This window comes from Sciurus vulgaris (genome assembly GCF_902686455.1).
Source record: "Sciurus vulgaris genome assembly, chromosome: 5".
Lineage (NCBI taxonomy): Eukaryota > Metazoa > Chordata > Mammalia > Rodentia > Sciuridae > Sciurus > Sciurus vulgaris.
The window spans coordinates 134,215,250-134,232,635 of NC_136465.1; the positions used below are offsets into that span (position 1 = coordinate 134,215,250).

Consider the following 17,386-nt stretch of genomic DNA (forward strand, 5'->3'; position numbering starts at 1 on the left):
TTGACATTTTGACTATTAGTTGCAAAAATGAATGTTTAGATTATTCAGAAAATATGCAGCTTAATAATTTACTAATGCTTAGTACTATATTATAATTTTAAGGCAAAATATCCAACTAACACTAAAATTTCATTATGCCAATGTTGTTGCCTAATAGACCATTTATTATTATTTGCATAATAAACCACATTTACTTGAATCATTACCATTCTGCTAAAACTAGCCATACCACTTTTAGAACAAGTCAACTTTTATATTAGACAGAAGTTGGAGAAGTATTTTGTATTCCAAATGTATCTAAAACCTAAATTGTAATGATCTTGTTAAGTATTTAGTTTGTGACATTTGCTGGCACAATATTATAGAACATCTTCTAAAAGTCTCATTTATGTAGCACATTTGACATGCCTTGTTCACACATTAATTCATGTTGTATTTTCCTTAATACAGTAAATTTCATATGGGTTTCCAGCTGTGATAGTCTGACTATACCAAGAAACAATTGTTCTACAATAAGTGATGAGGTTATCATTTGTTGCCTAATTTTCAAACAACAAATTATGTGGATATCTTTGTGAAATGATTTTACAGCCTGTTGTTCTTAAATTCAAAATGAATTTGGGATTGGAGAATGTTTAGATTTTTAAAAACAAATGGTGTTGCCTGAAAGTCTAAAAGAAAATGAATTTGCTTTTTTCATTCAACACTGTTATTAGTTTAGTACACTTCATCCTTCCACTGGACTCAGACAAAAACAAAATAAGTATTTTTTTATTATTTATATTAAACAGTTGTTTTGTTAATACCATCACATTTTAAGAGGAATTAGAATATATTCAATACTAAGTTGTTTTTAAAAGAAAATTATTCAAAATATCTTAATTATTTAAAGAGTTATATTGAGTATCTGGCTAATTTAATTCAATTTATTTTGCTTTTACTCTACTACATAAGTTCATTTTAAATGAAAAAAAAAAAAAAAAAGAAAAAAGAAAGTGAACTGTAGCACCAAAATACTCCCAGAAAGCTTTACAAATGGATCCTAACTTAATAAAACTAATAGAACTTTGGAGGGACAAGAAATTTATATATGGGAGACTGAACTAAATGAAATTAATGATATGTTTAGATTAGAAATTATCCCAAAGATTTCTATTTGTCATTTATAAATAAAAATCTCAATTAAGAATTTTTTGAAACATACAGTTTTGACAGGTATATACAACTCAAAACCAAATTTAGCAAATGCTATCATTTTTGTTAAATATGCTTATGATTTGTTTTCAAGAAACAAAACATTAGAGTTGAAACCTCTAATCCCTTCCCTTAGCCCATATCCCTCTTCTTCCCAGAGAAAACCATTACACAGACTGCTCTAGTTTTAATCTGGGATGTCCCCAGGAGGTTCCTGTGTTAAAGGCTTGGTCCTGTGCTGCTATGGGGAGCAGCGAATCCTGAAGGTAGGCCACCAGGCCTCTCCTCTTACAGGAAGTGGAACCCAGGTTCCTTCTTCTTCCTCTCATTCTTGCTTCCTAGCTGTAAGGTAAATGGTTTTGCTCTGCCATGTGCTCCCACCGTGATGTGCTGCTTTGCCACATGCCCCAAAGCAAGGAACCCATCCATCATGGCCTGAAACCTCTCAAACTATGAGCCAAAATAACCCTTCTTTACAAGTTGATTTTCTCAGATAGTTGTTATGGTAATAGAAAGCCAAGTATCACACAGACTTAACTTTATTTCAACCATATGTTGTGCTCATATCTCTGTCATGAATCTTCACTGCCACATTGTGAATAAGGGACAATTTGTAAATCCATTTTCCATAATCATGGACTTACGTTCATTTGCAGTTTTTGTCTATTAGAAGCTATTGAAATTATAATGAGAAGCAGTGTTTCAAATGGCATCTTTCTACACCTGTCCTTGTGTTCACATGTTTGTTTTTCACTGTGTTTATACCTGCTAAGAGGAATTGATGGGTTGTAAGTAAGGTATATACATCTATATATCCCAAGTCAATCAATAATTGCTGTAGACAGCTCATGCCTACTTTCTTATCTTTCCTTGATGTTCTCCTTTATTTCTTCTCATTGTCATCTGAGGACTCTGCTTTTGTTTCATTGGAATAATAGGAACATAAATCAATATTCTCCCATCTTCAGACCTGTACATCTCATCTGTCAATTCTCATATTCAGTTTTCCTGTGAAAGCAGATGAATTCTGAGACATGATATAACATGATACAGGGCAATGCCTCCACTATGCATGTGGCTGCTTCCTTTATGCTCCACATGAGTACATTGCTTTTGGAGAGCTGTCTCTTCACTCCCATGTCATCCATGTTTCCTTCATTACTCAAGTACTCTTATCTGCATAAAATGTTATAATATTTTGATGTTAATAAATTAAATGTTCTCTTGACTTATATCCACCCAGATTTCTTTTTATCTTTGTGCTCTTTCAGTGCAAAAACCACAATTCCTCCTTGCCTCTTCTCTTTTAAAATTGCTGTAATTATGCTTTTATTCTTATTACTTGACCAAATTTATATTGTCAAGTCAAAAATGAATTCCACATTGCAAAATCTAATTACTCTTCATCTTAGTTGCCTTACTTTCTCAAGAACCTTTTAAAGTGATAATCTCCTTGAAATACTTTTTTTTTTTTTTTTTTTTTTGGTGTGTTGGTCACTCTGTGACCATTTCTCCTTCATTCCTTTGAATAAATTCAATTGCTTTCTCAACTTTCAAATAATTGAAACACCCAGGACCCACTCTTAAGATTTTTTTGGTCCTCCATCTATACTTTCTCTATGTGGGAACCTGGACCTTCTAGCCTCATTTTCTCTCTCTTAAATTCTAGGTTTCATAATCCAACTGTTCCTTCACTTTGCCTTGAATACTCTTCCTGAGTTACTGATGTGACTTGCTTGTTGATTTGGTTCCATCTCTTCTCAAATATCAACTTATTAGAAAAATCTTCCCTGATGCTTTTAAACTACACAAAATTTGAGGGCTTACCTTCTCCAACGCTCTCTATCCCGTTACCCTGCTTTATTCGTCTTCACAGCAATAATCGGTACTATTATCCTATGAGATTGTTCATTGTTTATTAACTGCCTCTTGTCTAGAATATGAACTCCCCAAAAACTGTACTTGGATTGTGCTCAGCATCATTTCAGGCCTTAAAGCAGTGTCTAGCACAGCAGTTATTCAAAAATGGTTAAATTCACAAATAAAATACTCTTTAAATTTACCTTAGCATGCATCCTGTCCTGACAAACATTTGAAACCATGTGTACACTTCCAGCACGTGGTTCATGGGACTCTGTTTCCTCAGCTCTTTATTCAAACTTAATACTATTAAATTCTCAATAATTCCTTCTCCTGGTTTATGCCTATGAATTACCATCTGACTGCTTTGATTTGTATTTCTTTCTTAGTCAGATTAAGTCTCTTTTATGTATTTATTGCCCTTTGGGTTTCTTTTAGAATTTTCATTTTATATTCATTCCTCTTTTTCAGTGAAAATGCTGTCTTTAAAATCTGTTTGTTTCTTATTCCTTTTAATCATTAATTAATGAATGCTTTCTTTTTAAAATTCTGGATGCCAATCTTGGTTGCTAATAATACTATAGTTTATCCTTTAACATATAATGTTGTTTATAATACAGATTTTTAAGTTTAGATGTCATCTATCCATTTTCTCATTATGCTTCATAATTTTTTTTTTATTTTGTTTATGTATCCTTGTTATTCCAAATTCATAATATATACTTTTCCATTTTCTCTTAATACTTTAAAGTTTTTCACTTTATATTAAGGTATTTAATGATCACTTGCATATTTATTCTTGTTGTTTCTTTGTTTATGTTGTAATGTAAAATGTGATTCCATTTTTGTTTGGATAATCAGTCATCCCAGTATTATTTATTAAATTCCCTGGCCTTCCTCCATAGTATATAATACCATCTCTGTCAGTATCAATGAAGTAAGTACTGGTTCACTTGAAGTTCTTTATTCTGTTCTCCTACTCTATATGTTTTTCTTCTCCAACATAACTGTCTGAGTTCTAACTATCATAAGTTTATATCAGAAGCAATGATTCTCTCATATTTTTCTATGTCAAAATTACTATTGAGTTTTTATAAATCAATGTGAATTTTCAGATGGAGACCATTTCTGGAAAAAAGCTGTTTTAAAGGACATACGATTTTGGAATATTCAGTGTGTTTATAATAACTCTTTCTAGCTTTATAGGAAATGTAGCTCTTCATTTTAAGATCTTTGTTTGGTTATGTAATTTTCTCTATGAACACAGGATAACTTCGAAATTTTCCCTATTATTTTTGGTTTTGTTACATTTGTTTATATTTTTGTTTTTGAAACTGGAACTCTTTGAATTAATAATTAAAATTAGTTTTTGTTGATACACATCAACTTTTGATTTTGATTTATTTATTTGCTCTCAGACAATCTTGCTGAATTCTGTTATTGATCTTATGGATTAGTTCTATAGGTCCTCTGGAACTTCTGTGAGGACTTTCACATTGTCTCTGAATAATGCTAATTAATTGCTTCATTTTTTGGCTTTGTATTTCTTTTGTTAGGTCATTTGTTTTATTATACTTCTGAATATAAATATTAATAGAATATATTCTAATATTATTTCCATTTTTTAAGGAAAATACATGATTCATCATTATGTGTAATTTTAGAAGATAGCCTTATTCATGTTAATGGTTTCACTTTTCTTCCTAGTTAAGATATGTTATAATTTTTGAACAAATGCTATGTTATACCAAATATTTTCTCACTGATATTGAGATGATTAAATAATTTGTCTTCTTTAATATATTAATTCAATGAATTATATTAATAGATTTATATTGTTCTTAAACCATAATTGATTTTCTGGGCTAAACTACTTTCTCCCTCTCTCTCCATATAATATGTGCTATGTATGCTTAGATTTTATTATTTCTTGTTTTATATATTACAGATATTATAGTATTTTTGATGAAGTTGCATCTATATTATATATACACCTAAATATTTATATGATGTATCTCGGAAATCTGTATTATCATATATATATATGATAATATCATATATATATATGTAATATCACTTAAAGGCTCACATAAAGAAGATTGGACAGTTTGCATTTCATTTATGCAAGCAACCTCAAAAGAGCTAGTATAGCTTATCTTTTTCAGTCCCTTATGGTATTTCGTCTAAGACAAGGGGAACATATTATAAAATTTTCTTAAAAATTTACTTGCATGTAAAATTTGCCTGGATTTTAGTTTTTTGTGTGTGTTGTCTCATTTTTCTGTTTTTAATCATTGACTGGTCTTTTTATTTTCTCTTTAGTCATTTTTTAAAAGCTACAGTTCAATAAGAAACTGTGGCATATATATATATATATATATATATATATATATACACACACACACATACACAATGGATTATTACTCCACCATAAAGAATGATAAAATTATGGCATTTGCAGGCAAATGGATGAAATTGGAGAATATCATGCTAAGTGAGATAAGCCAATCTCAAAAAACCAAAGGACGAATGAATGATCTTGCTGATAAGCGGATGAGGACATATAATGGGGGCTGAGAGGGGTTAGCGTTAGGGTTAGGGTTAGGTTTAGGTTAGGGTTAAGGAGGGTGGTAAGAATGGAGGAAGGAAGGACTGTATAGAGGGAAAAGAGGGGTGGGAGGGGTGGGGGGAAAGGGGAAACAATAATAACAGAATGAATCAAACAACATTACCCTATGTAAATTTGTGATTACACAAATGGTATGCCTTGACTTCATGTATAAACAGAGAAACAACATGTATCCCATTTGTTTACAATAAAAAAATTTCTTTTTTCTTAGTTTTCATACTTTTTAGCAAATGTTGCTAGAATATTCTTAATATTTTTAATTTTTTCTATAGTCATGTTCCCACTTTTATTCCCAATATTGTCCATTTGCATGATCTTTTTCTTCTTTTTCACCTAGATCAACTTTTACTCAGAGCTTTACTATTTTATTATCAATTCTTTTATAAATTATGTGTTTTATTTTTGATCTTCTCAACCATATATTTTTTCCTATTTTCTTAATTTTTGCTCTTATGCTTTCTTCTCTGTGCATTCATTTCAGCGTACATTATTGTGATGTCTCAAACTTCTTGAGTTGAATGCTCACATGCAGGTGCTATTTCTGATGCTTTTGAAAGTTATTTGTTTTGTATCTGGGGTCTGTGGTTCTCTCTAGGGTTTTTTTTTTTTTTTTTTTGTAGTACTAGGGATTGAACTCAGGGGCACTTGACCACTGAGTTCCATCCCCAGCCCTATTTTGTATTTATTTAGAGACAGGGTCTCACTGAGTTGCTTAGCACCTCACTTTCTGGCTCTGAACTGGAAATCCTCCTATCTGATCCTCCTGAGTCACTGGGATTACAGGCATTCACCACCACACTCAGCCTCTTCAGGTGCTTTTTAAATTCCCTTGACTTGATTATAAACTACTTGCTTGACTGCCATTCCCTAAGAATACTGAAAAAACATATAGCCCCACTAAAAATATATGATAAATTTCATGACAGGGTGGATTATGTACTTGTATACTGGCTGCAATATTATGGTCTGGATTACTGATATGAAACTAGTAAGGAGTTGTGAATGTGTTTCCCAACTAGGATCATCTTTCATTTGCAATTAAGTCATAGCTTTCATAATTAATAGGAGTACCTATAATAATTAATCTATATGATATGAACTACATATAGCTGTATAATTGAGAAGAACTCATATAAACCTAATAGTGACTTATGTAAAATGATAAATTAACTCTGAGTTAAGGAGTACATGACTTCAGAGAAGAGTCAAACATTAAGAGCTAACATAGTTGTGGGAAGTTTCATAGCTTAGTATGGAATTTCCCTGTGCTTTTAATACTGTTTAAGACTTAGGATATTGGACTGAAGAGGACTATCACTGCATTTAAAGTAAATAGCATAACTAAAACATGAGGGTATAAGGTATGTTCATGTGATAATGAGAGGATGAACTTAATTTGAGTAGAAGCTGATTATTTGGTTATATGGAAGAAGTGTGGATAGGTAGTAATGAGTCTCATTATGGATGGTCTTGATTACTAACATGGACTCTTTTTTAAAGTGAATATTTTAGGGGGCAGAGCAATAACATCAATGATGAAAGTGATGATAAAGATGATGATAACAATCACTGCATATTTATGAAGGTGTTATATACTAAACATAATTCCACATATTTATATGAATAATTTAAATGAATTCTTAAAAAATATTCAGGTAGATTTTCAAATGATTATTAACTATTTTTATTATTAATTAAAATAGTATAGTTGCCACCGTCATTATCTTTACCATTATATACTAACTGTCAGTACTCAGGTCGTGTAGAGTGCCTTGTTAAATGGCAGAGCTAGGACTTTTAGCAGACATTATGGTTCTAAAGTAATTATAAGATTAGTCTGATGTGACCCATAGGATGGATTCATGAGGGTTAGAATGCATCTAGGAAGAAAGCATTAGGAAGCTTTGAAATAATTCAGCCATGTAGAGATAGAGGCCTGGCCTCAGGAAGTAATAAATCAAAGAGGACTTCAAGGTTCTTAGCATGGGTGACTGGAGCAATCAGGCATTAATTCTGTTTTCTTGGGTGGAATTAATTTTTTTCCCATTTCATCCTTTTTCTTCTCTCATTCTATTCTCATTCTTAGCATTCTTTTTGACAATTTGTGAGTGAGAGATATTCAAAATTGGGTATTTTCTTTTTTCACATGCTAAAGATAACTATTATTCTATTATTTAAAAAAAGAAAAATAAAACATACTTTTGAAAACCATGCAGTATTTAAGATATACTTTTATTCCAGAATTAAAGATGTTCTTCATTAAGAAAATTGTTAGAACGTTATAGTATCTCCACGCATGTCCAAGTTCAGTGCAGAGGCATGTTTTAGAAATTTACATTTTAAAAGTACCTGGATTGAGAGTTGTGTTAGTTTTGCATTGCTATGACCAAAATATCCAATAAGAACAACTTAGAGGAGGAAACATTTACTTGGGAACTCATGGTTTCAGAAATTTCAGTCCGTGGTAAGCTGAGTTCATTGCTGTGGGCCCAAGGTGAATAGCAAATCATGGCTGATGGGTACGCAGAGGATAGCTGCTCACCTGTGGTAGTTAGGAAGCAGAGAAAAATAAGGGGAAAGAGCTTCAGGGAAGATGCAAGCTTCTATCAGCAGGCACCCAATGAACCACCTCCTCAAGTCACACCCTTGTACCACCCTGTCATCCTATTCAAATTCGGATGGAATAATTGGGTAACAGCTCTCATAATCCAACACTCACTTCTGAATATTCCTGCATTAACACAGGAACTATTGGAGGACACCTTATATCAAAACCACTCAGACAATAACAGAATACTCTTATTTACAGGCTTTTTATTTTTTTGATTGTCAAAGAAATAAACAACTGAGTGGAAACAGTTTCCTGTAACCACAATATATATGGGACATTGAGCAAATTATCTAATTGCTTCATCTAGGACTCTTCCATATGTAAACTAAAAATAATGATGCATTATTTCTTCCCTGTTCCTATTTTGGAGCAGAGCAAACCATAAAGCAAACACACCTAAAGTATATCACATTTACTAGCCACAGACTCCTTAAGAGGATTAAGAAGGAAAAAATCCTATTGTTTTAGTATGTATATTTCCAGTTACTAGAGGCACTCAACACTGATTTATTTCAGTGACTTATCACCCCATGGTTGGATTCTACTTGTGTGGACCTCTGTGCTGGAAACTGCCTGAGTTAGTTAACATCTTCTAAGAAGCAGATGCCATGGTATGTAAAGATTTACTTGTCAAGGGAGTTGAAGAAGGTGGGGAGACCACATTGTAGGTGAGAGCCAGTGCAAGGAGAGAGGAAGGAAGGAGCACTGGGGTGGAAGAATTTCAGATTGCAGCCCTGTTGCAGGAAACATTCATCAACAATGAGGACCTGTCTTGTCAAGTTGCCCATTGGAAGCGTTTCCTCCTTTCCTGGAATGGGTTCACCTCTGTTAGCCTGTCTTTCTCAGCCATGGGCTGGGAGTACACCAAGGAACCTGTGGCCTTCCTGGTGTGAATGTGTTCAGAGAGGGCAGGTATAAGAAATCTGAATAGTATATTTGTATAGCTGCCACATCCACAAATAGCATCTGACAAAACTGTCACTGTTTTCAACTTTGGTAGCCTTTGGTTTTCACTGAACATTCACTAAACTTAGCTTTTATGTATCTTAGCCCATAAACACACCCTACTCTACTAGCTCATTTATGTCTTTTATCTCATTCCCAATTCTGGAAATATTGGTTTGCCATTTCAACCATGTCTCATTGAACTAGCTTTCCCTTCATCTGTGAGCTTGTTACTGATTCAATCTGAGTAACTTCAAGAATTCCTTTCTATCTGTTCTTGTTATGTACAATGTTCTTAGAAAAAACCATGTGACTATTTTGATTTGGGATCACAAGAACGTAACCTACATTGGATAAGATTATGGATTTGAAGTTGGATATAAGTGAGTCTGTAATTCTGATCCACTTCCTACTACCTGGGTCAATTTCGACAAGTAATAGGCACTTTTAAGCCTCATTTTTCTGATCAAGCAAATAAAGATATAATTTTTCTTATAAATTATAAATTATAATTTTTAATAAATTGTGAATATAGTATGATTACTTGCTTCATGAATGGCAGATACATCATTAATAATTTTTACTAGTACTTATGGATTTTCTGAACATTTCCACAGTTCTTTTCTTTTTTACTTCATATTACCTTCTTCCTTTAATTATTTCAAATCTAGTTCAACTCTTTACAACAAATGTAATCTCAGGATCACGTGTATGTTATTGGGAAGTGACAGGCCATCAATCATCTGGTATTTTCTGAGAAACACCTATGCTCCAGAAGCTGCTTTGGGTGGTGTGTCTATAGGGGAAGTTGTCACCTCCATGTAGCTTACAGTCTATTGTGTGCAATATATTCCTTTAACTCCTGTACTTTATACTTCAAAAACCTCTTATTTATCCTTATTCTCCTTTTTTTCTGCCTTAGTTTTGTCTCAAAGAAGACTGTCCGTATTCTTTTACAACGCTAGCCTAAATTTTCTTCTTAGATCTCAGATCTCACTCCAACAACTCTCTTGATCTTGAGTGTCTACAGTCTGTATCTCCACTGGATAATCTTTAATTGCACAGATTTTTCTCCCGTATTAAAAAAAATGAGCCTCATGTGAACATGCGTCTAGCTTTTTCTTTCTTTCTGTGTTAACTTTATATCCCTGTGACCAAAATACCTGATGAGAACTACTTAGAGGAGGAAAAGTTGGTTTAGGTCCATGGTTTCAGAGGTCTCAGTCATAGATGGTCAAGTCAATTACTCTGGGCTGAAGGAAGATCATGGCAGAAGGGTATAGTAGAGGAGTGCTATTCATTCATGGTAGCCAGGAAGCTGAGAAAGGGGGGAAGGGCCACAGGGAAGATGCACCCTTCCAGAGCACGCACCTTCAGTCACCCCACCTGCCTACAGTTATCACCCCATTCATTTCCACTAGGATGGACTGAGTAGATTAGGTTCCCTTGGTGATCTTCCCACAGCAATCCCCCCTTTATGTCTTTAATTGTAATCTTCCTCTGAATTTCATTCTTAAATGTTTGTATTCCCCTCTGTTGCTCTGGTACTATACCTGCTTCTTAAATTCTGCATTTTTCAAATTCTGTGATGTTCACCTAATAAGCACTTTCTTCTAAATTGTATATATCTGTTTGTGTCATTTCCCCATCACTCAGCCTTTAAATTCAAACTTATCTTTTTTCTATTTGTTAAACCTCTGGATTTGGTCCTCATTACTCTCATTGCTTTGTGGTTATTTTACTTCCTTCCTGGAGCATCATAATTAAGTCCTGAGTTTTTATTTTCATCACTTTTCCAAATTCCTTAGTCCTGGTATTCAAACCTCTGTAAAGCTGCCTCCGTCTTATTTTCCATCTCATCTGCCATGGTCTGTTTTCGTGCATTTGTCCTTCTGTATACTGTTCCTTGGTTTCTCACCTCCACACCTGTCTGACCATGCAAAGACCTTTCCTAATATGCCTAATATGCAAATGCTCTCTGATTATCCTCCCAGGTCCAACGCAAATGCCACCTCTTTAGACCCTTCATCTCTCCAGGTGTAACCTCTCCCACTTCAGAACACAGCAGGACATTTTCTTTCCTATGCCAGTCATCTTATATTGCTTTCAATCTCTTCTTACTTATGAGGCTTTGAGTTCTTGAGGGTAGAAAATCGAACCATTCTTATTTATATTCTACAGGATACTGAACACACCACCTTACTCAATAAGCATATATTAAAGAAATAAATTAGTTGAGTAGATCGCCCTCTCTTCAAGAGTGATTACTTATCACTAAAGTACACCAAGGAAGTAATAAACTTATATCCTGGCTGAACACGTAGTCTTCAAGAACACAAAGCAATTGCTATGCATGCAGATAATTTCTACCTCTCATTTGCTTACTGTGTTAAAAGAACACTTCCTCTGAGCCAGGCACAGGGAGAGGTGATGTCAATAGTGCTGTCTCTGAGACTGTGCACTACGATGTAAGATTTCAAAAAAATAGGAACTTATATGAAAAAAACACTTCAAATGCAAAAGTTACTAAATGATAAATGACTTTATAAGCATACATTTTGTGAATATTCTTTATGAAACCTTAAACAAAGCAGTTAATTATCCTAGTATCTTCATGAATCATAGTTTAGCAAACTTTGTGATGGGTTTTCTTGACTAGTCTCAAAATTTAGAAAACCTTGCAGAGATAATATATTTACTTCCCATAAAGTTACTCAGGCTGCCTAAATGTCCTTTGCTTGGACACATGAGGATAAGCTGCAGTATTGTAAACAATATTAGCTTGATGAACAAATGACTTAAAGATGTGATGAAAGGAGATTCAGCTTTTTCTTTATAAACAGTCTGTAATGAGCTATGCCTATTTTATGAGGTGTGATCTTTGTGATACCTGTGCATAGTAGTACTCAGTATGTGTTGGCTAAAGACAGTTGGTTAGCACATCTACCTATGAACTGCTATAAAATAGGGATTTAAAAATTTAGTTTAGGAAAGAAAAGACTAGTTAAGTATGGATGAGTATATGCTGCTCCAGAGAACATAAGAATGTTCAAGCAACATATTTCCTACATGTTAACTGAATTATAAAATATAATAATATTAAGGAGTTTAGTGATATTCTATAACTTTTGAATATTGATTGTATTTCTAGGTTTTATTTCCTGTTAGCACTCTGCTCAGCTTAACCCAGACAGGAAAATTGGTCCATTCTTTATGATTAGAAAGTATTCTTTTGTCATTAGACCATGCCAAATTGATAGTTTTTATAGCCCGACAAGAGACCGAGTCATCATTACCTGGAGGGGAACACTTAAATCATCTGAAGAGGCTATTCTGTTCTGAAGGAAACTTTGAGTTGAATGCTTGAGATTCTAAGTCTCACTTCCCCAGGTGGCAAGGGTTAGAGATGGAGAAGAACTGACAGTTTCTACCCTCAGGGTGGGTAGATTAGATCGGAAAATGGATAGGAGGAGAGCTTGTCAAAGAAATTCAAGGAGCAAAGCTGATAAGTTCTAAAGGGATTTCTAACCCTGTCCCCAGATTGAATCATAAATGCTTATGTTTTATAGGATTATACAGGTGTGCAGAAGGCACTGGAAGAAGCAGAAGGAATAAAAGGTGTGGGAGGAAAAAGTATCAGGAAAGGCATTAAAACTCAGTGGTTTTCCAGCTCATCATTTGGTGGTGGTTGAATTTTTTGTTGAGACATAGTTTTAATGGTGATTGATTCATGGAGTTTGAGTATTACATTGCATCAAAGACCCAAAATTATAGGAAGTGATTTTAGTAATGAACAGTAGAAATCCACTGTTGTGTTTTTGAATTAACTACAGCTGTGTGGTCCCAGACTGGATGAGTCTATATGTGAGTCATATGACTCCCTTGTAAAAAAGAGACACCGTTGATTGCTGCACCATTAATATGTACCTCCTGAAATATCACCCTGAACCCTGTGGATATGTACAACTAATGCATGTTAATAAAAAATTTAAAAAAGAAATAGCTTGTAAAAAAGGTGTTACTGCAGTGTGCACATTTGTAACGAGCATAAAGTGGGATATGAGGTCATAAAGGAATTCCCCCAAATCAGGCTTTCATTTAAATGTGTGCTACTTATAATCTACTGCTACATAGTTGGAAAAACTTGGTGTGAACTGAAATATCTTCTTGAAGACTTATTTATATTTTACATACAGATTGTGAGCATCCAGGTTTAACCAACTCTTATTAGAATGTTTCATATAGATTACCTGTCTACCTTTTGGTGCCAATATATTTTTATAGTATTACAAAAATGGTTCTGAAGGTTAGGTAGGCTCTTTTAGGTTAGGATTTTCTTTTATTATTCTAAATATATATATTGATCACATGTGTTTTACTTATGTATGGGTATATATGACTAAATCCAGCTTCTAAAAGTAATAGACAATGCATAAAAAATAATTAGCCAGTTGAAATAATACCACTATCTCATACTCCTACTTAGTTTTTTCAGACCTCGTTTGAACTGCTTTACATAAATTAATTAATTTAAGCTTCAGAACAACCACATTAAATAGGAATATTATTACCTATACATTGCAAGAGAAAAAATGGGAGAAGAGATGTTAAATAACTTTCCTGAGTGAAAATGGTGTGTGGAAGAGTCATCGTTTGAACCCAGGCAGTGAGACTGTGTGGTATTCTCTACTTTCTGTTTCTACAACTAAAATTATTCCTGGTTGAGTCAGGGGTACAATAAGTTCCTATGTTACTCCAAAGCTATATTATAATACGAATATTTATGAGCATAGGTATGGTTCCATTACCAGATTATGAGCTTGCGAGTATAGGAACCATGTTTTATTAACTTTGTTATATACAGTGTTCAATAAAATGCTAATTACTTCTGAATTATAGCCCCAGCCTATTATTGACTGAAATATCCTGTCCAGGAGACTTCCACTTTGCAGCTGTAGGTTTTATACCCATAAAATTTTTAGATCCATAAAGCAAAAAAAATGCTATTATTATCTCTAAGTGAGAAATAGTTTTCAGGATTTTCTCGTTAAATATTTTTAAAAATAGAATAGCATGAATGAAATAAACTATTTTTGGTTGATATATGACATTGTTAAATCATACTTGGTTGAAATTTTTTTCTTTTTAATTCTCTTTCCTACAGGGTGCTGCTTTAATTAGAATGCTGGCTAATTTTATGGGCCATTCAGTTTTCCAGAGGGGATTGCAAGTAAGTCTTTTCTATTTTCTACTATTTTCTTTTACATTTCTCCTTGTCAATATATTTGTTTTAGAATGTTTCACAGTTTGGGAAATTGGTAATACAAATATGCTGAATTGAATGCAAAAATCTTAAGATGTGTAAGGTAATCAGTGTCTTTTCTGTATGACAGACATTAGTCGTAGAGAGAATATTCACTATATCAAGTAACAAAACTTGAACCATGATACAATTTAAAATGTTTAATTTGCATTTTCTAAATTGAAGTGATTTTCATGTATGTCAGACACCAGATAATGTAAATATGACTTTCGGTAAACTTGCCATCCTTTTGTCTTCCTTTAAAGGTTTATATAATATGAAAATAAATTATGTTAGCATTTTATAATTATATATATTTGAGAGAATCTTGGGGCTACTTTCCAAATACATCCCTTTGATACTATTGTTGTTTTACTGTTGACATACATAGGTTTTTATTTGTTCTATTGATAATTCAATATTTTTATTTCAAATGTAAAATACAATTTTTTGAAAGAAAAAAGTTTTTTCGTCTGCATTTATTATTTATAATCTAAGAATGAATTCTTACAAAAGGAAAATTATTAAACTCTTTAAAGCAGATACAAATATAGAAAAATGGAACTTTTTCCCATTGAATGTGCTAGAGTAAATCATGTTCCTGGTAGCTGTGATTGATGAATTATTTATGATGCATTCTACTACTTAGAAGTGTCCTTTAAAGTAAATTGATGTTCACCTGAAATACAATTATGCTAAGACAGAGAGAGCAATCAATCTTATCTGTTCTTAGTAAGCTTTTCATTTTGAAATTTAAATAAACTACATCTGGGATCAGGTCATATTTTAGTCATATAATTTTATCTTTACCCAAAATAAACTGGGAGATAAAATACAAAGCAAGAGTTAAAATGCGTTATGACAAATTACACTTACTTAATGCAACAAAGAAAAAAAATATATATATTTTTGAGGAATCATTTTCTGTAGAAAATATTTTTACAGATTTGTTTCAGCAGGGGTTGAAATTTACTTTGATCAGCTCTTTCCATTAGGGACACCTTCAGAATAGCTGAATCCATTGAACTTAACTTGCCGAGTGCTAAAGGCTCTATTCTGATCACATAGTTGGGAAAACCTTTTTTTCTCAAGGAGCGCCCTCCATGAATATCAACTATCTGGAGAAATGTCCTTCCTTATCCCAACTCCTTTGTTTTTCCCCATTGAAGTTGTAGCATGACAGTTTCAGAAAATATCTAAGCTTTCATAAGGGCAGCACAAATTGAATTTGATTTCCTGGCAGCAAGTTGATGTGAAATCATTTTCTGTATACAATTTTTATTGTTTTTTTCCCCCATCTGTGTGTATGGATTTGCTCAGCAGATTGAATAACTATAGTTATATTATTTGGAAAGGATTATTGTTTTGCAACACTTTTTCTCATCCTGTCGTACTTTCTATGGCATGCAAAATATATCATTTTTAATGCATCCTTTTCCTCTGATCCAGTCTGTTCAGTTGTATCAGAAACAGAATATACCCTCCAACTGCCATTAAACTTCCATTTGAAGCTTGTATTAATGTGTGCCTTTATGCTCTGATACTTGATTTGGTTAATTTTCAATGGAGGGACTCTATGTTTGTCAGCATTGCATTTCATTTGCCTTGTGACATTTCATTGATCAGATAGATCTGTATCCTTCAGTATTTTGCTTGCAGCTTTATTTATACTCATCACTCAAACTGATTTAGTGTATCATCAGCAGTTTGGATTAGTTTACAGTAGATCCCTATGTCTAGGTGATAAATTATCATCTCTTGTGCATGAAGATGTATGGGGTACATTTTGGAGATGACCTCCTGAACAGACACTTCATGTCATGGTGCTGAGTGGTCACAGAGTTGATATTAATATGCTACCCATCTAGAGGCTCTGGGGAATATTGGTTTAAAAGTTGTCGAAAGAGCTAATCTGAGTTGTCAGCATTTACTTCTGCTGGAAAATCTATTAATTGTTTTTACACTAGCCATGGTTATTTCTGTGTTGACAAATGGAAGTTTATTATTTCCAAACAGATGCAGGATTGGATTTATAGGTAGAGGGAATCACAAACAGCAAATAGTGTGTTTTTCATATATTTTTCTTCCTTCTTTTTCAATTTTCTTCCTTATTTCCTTCTCTCCCTCCTTCAGTCTTCTTCTTTTTATTTTTCTTTGTGCTCAGACATTAGCCCTCATGTTCTATACAAAAATAATGTCATAGCAGTTTCTTCTTGATGAATTTTCCACCTAAAATTCATCAGAGGTGTCGTTCTGCAATTTTGTGTGTCCTTATAAACCTGCATAAACTTTGAACCAGGCAAATATTGTTTACAAATACATACATTATACATATAAAACATAGGGAGGTAATAGGTCTCTGGGCTAGAGTCTAATAGATTAGACTCTATTTCATACCTTTTATAGTATTTCATATGTAATACATATTTTAAATTTCAAGTCAATCATATTCCTCTGAACACAGGGACCCCTGAGACTTTTTGAGAAAGCTTGTTTCTAATAGTGCCATAACACATTGGATAAGCTATTAGAAACCCTAGAGAATAATTCCATATGAAGAATCACAACTTTCCTTGCACTGGGGTTCTCAATACATCTTTGTTTAGTTCCTCTTATTTCTTAAATGGTTCAGTCTTCCATGTTTTCTTTAAAAATAAGTTATCCCAAACCTTTTGTTTTGTAAATACTGTATAAATACATACATAAAAATTAATACTTGATACCACAAATAAATTTGCTTCAGTTTTAATATTTAAATTGAAAGTGGAACCTGGAGTGAGTCAAGCTTGAATTCTTCTATGGTTGACTGTGTGACACTCATAAATAATAATGTATTTTAAAAGCA

General features: G+C 33.2%; 1 protein-coding gene across 1 annotated transcript in view; it reads left to right on the forward strand.

The window, feature by feature from the left end:
- The window catches only part of TRHDE (thyrotropin releasing hormone degrading enzyme), a 361,209-nt gene that overhangs the window by 230,766 nt on the left and 113,057 nt on the right, over nucleotides 1–17,386 (forward strand). Inside the window, exon 7 of the mRNA XM_079142404.1 lies at nucleotides 14,404–14,469. Within this exon, the coding sequence (XP_078998530.1) occupies nucleotides 14,404–14,469 (66 nt within the window). The remainder of the gene's footprint in view (nucleotides 1–14,403; nucleotides 14,470–17,386) is intronic.